This window comes from Apaloderma vittatum, unplaced genomic scaffold (genome assembly GCF_000703405.1).
Source record: "Apaloderma vittatum isolate BGI_N311 unplaced genomic scaffold, ASM70340v1 scaffold36571, whole genome shotgun sequence".
NCBI lineage: Eukaryota > Metazoa > Chordata > Aves > Trogoniformes > Trogonidae > Apaloderma > Apaloderma vittatum.
This window is the reverse complement of record NW_009701420.1, coordinates 21,786-26,546: the sequence shown is the minus strand read 5'-3', so window position 1 is coordinate 26,546 and position 4,761 is coordinate 21,786. Positions and strand designations below refer to the sequence as shown.

Genomic DNA, 4,761 nt, shown 5'->3' with positions numbered 1-4,761 from the left:
GCTCATGTGACAGTGGCTGGTCTGTGTGAAGACTTTCTTATGAATATCTTCACATCTCACAACAGTTTTCTGTAGGCTTAGCAGAGTAGACAGTGGAAAGATTTTTGCTAACGAATACACAGTATATTCTTGGAAGCTGAGAGATTTGAAAGTATGGGGTTTTTTTCCTGCCTTGCACCTATCAGCCCCAAACAATACTTCAAAAACTTGACACTTAAATTTCTGGTTTCTAGGAAGAAAACTTTTTTCATTCACAAAACTGGGAAGCTGTAAGGCAGCGTGACACTTGTCTGCAGTTACAGTCAGTGCTAGCACAGAAGTGGTAAAGGCAGAAGGTGTTGGGAGCACCCGAGGTCTGTGCAGCGGGAGGGATTGCCCGTGCAAACAACCCAGCTGGCACTCCCAGTGTCCCAGGACACCAGCACTTGCCCAGAGCCAGGGATGTGCTCGCTACGAGAGTCTTTAGCGCTGCACAGGGAGAAGCCACCCTGTCGTATATGAATTGTTGAGAGAAAGGCAGAGGTGCCAGCCGAAGTAGCTCGTATTAAACTTGGTAATTAAATGGTGGCTCTAACCCAGCGAGTTGGAAACTGATGAAAGGAGGTGAAGTTGCACACATTTTCTTATGTGTTCGTATGATTTAGGAATTGTATGTAAGCAGCAGGTGCCTGTTAATTGTTAACACTACCGTTTATCTCTGTTTCTTGGCCTTTTTGCTAAGGGTAATTGCTGTATGAGCTGGTAGGTGCGTGTCCTTTCCCAGAGGTTTTCCTCTGTCCAGATCAGAGATAGCCCTCACATAGTTATTGGCCACTTGTTACTCTCCTTCTCACTGATGCCAAAAAGATAAAACTTTGTGGAGGCTGGTCATTCTCCCAGGAGGCTGACAAACTCCTTCCCACCAGGAGTAGCATCCCTTGTCTTGTCGGGGAGGGGTCGGGGATGCTCTGCAGCAAAGCAGGTCTGACTGTCCTGCGGGGGCCCCACAGAGATGCCTCCAAGCCCAAAGTCCTCCCTGGCACAACACGTCTGACGGGCCAGTTCTTCCTTTCACTGCTCTTCCCCAGCCTGGGATGGGGTGAAAGCTCAGGAAAAATCGAGGAGTTTCTTCCCCTCACTGTGTTAGAGCACCTGGGCTGTGTAGTTCAGCTTACCTTGGGTCAGCTGCAGCAATAACCACCACATGTGGAAGTTTTTTCTTTATTTTTTTTCTCTTGATCAAAGTGAGCAGAAAAATATGATGAGAGCAGTTTTATAGCTGATAAATGCATTTAATTTCCCTTTCATTGACTATGGACTAATCAGTTGGCACTTTTCATCTGCCTGAAGATGGCAGACCTTTCTAGGAGTTTGTTAGCTTTCTTTTTGAGCATCAAATTTTAGGAAAGACTAAGGAAAGTAGCTCTAGCCTTCTAGTTCTCTGGGGTTTATTTAGAAAAATGCTGAAGGTGTGACTCTTAGCAATGCTTTCTCCTGAACACTAGTGCTGCCTTTTCCAGGCTGGTCTCCAGAAGTGGTGGAGCTCTGCAAGAAATATCGAAACAACTCTGTGGTGGCCATCGACCTGGCTGGGGATGAGACCCTGAAGGTGGAGGATACCTCTGACCATAAGAAGGCTTACGAGGTTTGTTTAATAAGCTGCTTAAAAGAAACTACAAGAAAAACATGTGTTGAGGGGGATGTGCATGAGGGGACATGCAGTATTTTTTTCAGACTGCAAACAGCTGGGACAGCTTAAAAATCCGTTGCAGCTATTAAAAACATTCTGTTAAATAGCAAGAGTATTTGTTTAGATTTCCTAAATAATTCATGGCAGGCATCATTGCTTAGACACGGTCTTTAGAGCTGGAGCTTTCCATGCTACCCCGAAGCACTGAGCTCAGCACGAGTGACGTGGAGCCCGTGTGCCCCTCGGCAGCACCTCGCTGGGCTCTGATCCTGGGGCTCAGCGGAACCACAGCTGAGGGTGGAAGCGACTGGCCGTTCCAGTCTGGCAGAAATTGCCCCAGGATCAGAGGAGAAAGCTGCAGAGTTTGAAGTGGTTTTATCTGATGATCTGAAATGCGAGCGCTGGAATGGCTTCAGGAGCCTGGCCCTGGAGTCGCTAGACTTTGGCGTGTTGCAGCAGCTCAAAAGGAGCTGCCTTGCTCCTCTTTTCTGATCAGAGTTTGGGTTGTTGGTCCCCTGCAGCAGTGGGAGAGGAGGTTGTGAACCATCACTGCCAAAAAGGACGGTGCGAGCAGTGCTCAGGGCTGAAGTGATGCAGGGTTTCTTGGGGTCTCCGCCCTCTCAGCGGGAGCTGGTACCAGGCCTGCCTGTGCTGCTGTGCTGCACTGGTGAACTGAGTGCTTGGAAACTGAGACACGGGCATGGGGGTTCTATTAACCGAGGGGCAGGTGTGTCTCATGCTGCCCTGGTGCACCAGTAGTTCCTAGCTCCAGACTGCCCCGTCCGAAGGGTGTTTTGTCTCGGTACCTGGGTCTTGCTTAGGCTCCGAGATGCCAAAGCAAAGCCCGTTCCTATCTGTTGGCCCCTTGTGGTCTGTGTGGCAGGGAAGTGCATCCCCGTAAATACTGCTGATGCGCTCCATGGGATACAGAATGCATCCAGGGAAACTGGAGAGACTTGTGACGTCCCTTGGGCAGGCACGTTCTGCCTGGGAGCTCTCAGGGCTGCTGGAGTGCCTGCCTGCTGCTACCAGCTAGGCAGTCCTTTTCCAGCAAGGCAGGAGCCAGGCTTCTCTTGAGGCCACATGGCTTCACAAAGCCTGGATAGTGTGTGGCCGCCCTGGCAAGGGATATTTTTGGGATGGCCGCGGAGGGCACCTTGAAATGGCCCCAAGGCTGCACCCACAGGGTCCTCCTGGCTGGGCTGTCCCATCCGCAGCCCCTTACAGGGGCGATGTGCTGGGTGTCTGAGCATTGCTTCCTCTCTGCCCTGGGGGCTTCTAAATTTTCGTACTTGGCTGCAGCCAGCTGAAAAGTTTCAAAGACGGGAGCTGCTGCAAGGTTCGTGTCTAAGGGCAAATGGGTGGAGGAAGGAGAGCTGCAAGTTTGCTGCTCTCTGGAGAGGAGACAGCGATGAGCTCACCCAGTATTAAAAGACCCTGAGGAGTCTGGCTGGGCTCCAGGGAAGGGGAGCCAGGCTTTCTCAGTTTCTCTATATCTGGCGTTACTGAGCTTTTCTCTCACAGCCTGTGCTACAGCAGAGAGCTGTAACACAGTTGGTGAGCAGGTTTGGGGCTCTTCACGCAGAGCCCTGTTGCTTGCTGTGCCCGCCCAAGGGTTTGCTGACCTTGCTGTGGATGATGGGACAAGAGCATGTCCTGCCTTGCTTTGCAGGAGGCTGAAAGATGTGGGATTCACCGCACTGTCCACGCTGGGGAGGCCGGCCCGCCTGCCATGATCAAGGAGGTACGAGGAGCTCGAGGGAGGGACCGGGGCATCCCAGGTCAGAGAGAGGGGCAGGGGTGGGAAATGCCCCTGCGTCCCCTGCACCAGGGAGAGAGGAGCCCAGATCTTTGCTGTATTCATAGCAGAGCAGATATGGGGGACCCAAGCAGAGACGGCTCAGAGAAGGACCTCCCTGGAGCTGTCTTGGGGGTGCGGGCTGCACCCGTGGTGGGGCAGGGATCTCTGGGCAGGCAGGATCTGAGCTCTCAGGTGCTCGGAGACTCTACATGGTTTTTCCATGCTCTCTAGGCAGTTTATCTCCTGAAGGCCGAGCGCATTGGCCATGGCTACCATGTCCTGGAGGACCCTGAGCTCTACAAGGAGCTGTTGAGAGCAAAGATGCATTTTGAGGTAAGGATGTGTGGTGGGATGGTGACAGCCAGGTAGCTGCTGTCCAAGTGGAAACCAGCCCTCGCTTGGGTTGTGCTACAGCCAGGGGTGCGACCTGATGTCCGAGGGCTGACCACGTGTACGGTGACATTGCCATGGAAGCCAGATGGCCAAAGTTCTGCACCAAAAATGGTATGGGCACCTCTCTGTGTGCTGGGGTCTTTGCTACAAGGAGCACTAGTGCACAGAGTAGCTTGTGGAGGTGGAATGGATTCTGGACTGGCTGAGGGTTAATTTTGGAGGCTCGTTCACTAATTTATTTGCCTCAAGCCTTCAGGCTTCTCCTCCTACAACATGCGTTGCCATACTGGAGCCTCTCTGGGTGGAGGTGGAAGTGCCTGGGAGTTACTGCGCATGGGCAGATTTCCTTGGCTTTCCCCCAGAATGGGTGTATCCAACTAATATATTGAATATATATCTACATACTTAATGCTAGTGGTTTCTTAGCTGTGTTGACACATGGCTGGTGACTGACTGGCCATGGGGAATATTGCCCCCTGCCACTGCCGCATGGGCTGTGGACTCTTTGCATCTGCGTCCTGGGATGTGCACAGCTCCAGTCAGAGCAGCGCTGAGGGGTAGCTGTGAACAAAGCTCTAAACCTGTGTCTGGCTCTCCCAGCATGCTTAGCTATCTGCTACTGGGGTTCAGGTCTGAGTAGTTGATTCTGATTTTCATGTTTAACTCCACCAAACAGGTCTGCCCTTGGTCCAGTTATCTCACTGGAGCGTGTCTGCCGGACTTTAGGAAACACCCATTAACACAGTAAGACTTCTCAATTATGTGGAATCTTAAGTAACCAGGATTTGGGTTGATCATAGCTGCTTTATTGCTTTACAAAGGTAACGCACCTCCAACTGCTTAGGAAGATGTGGTACATCCTCCCCCTTCAGCTCAGAAGGGCCCGGTGCAGCTGGAG

At 51.8% G+C, this 4,761-nt stretch overlaps 1 protein-coding gene across 1 annotated transcript in view; it reads left to right on the top strand.

Moving 5' to 3' along the window:
- ADA (adenosine deaminase) overlaps positions 1 to 4,761 on the top strand; it is a gene marked incomplete at its 5' end in the record, with an annotated part of 11,635 nt that overhangs the window by 5,105 nt on the left and 1,769 nt on the right. Inside the window, 4 exons of the mRNA XM_009879141.1 lie at positions 1,500 to 1,624; positions 3,342 to 3,413; positions 3,702 to 3,803; positions 4,540 to 4,607. Coding sequence (XP_009877443.1) covers positions 1,500 to 1,624; positions 3,342 to 3,413; positions 3,702 to 3,803; positions 4,540 to 4,607 — 367 coding nt within the window. The remainder of the gene's footprint in view (positions 1 to 1,499; positions 1,625 to 3,341; positions 3,414 to 3,701; positions 3,804 to 4,539; positions 4,608 to 4,761) is intronic.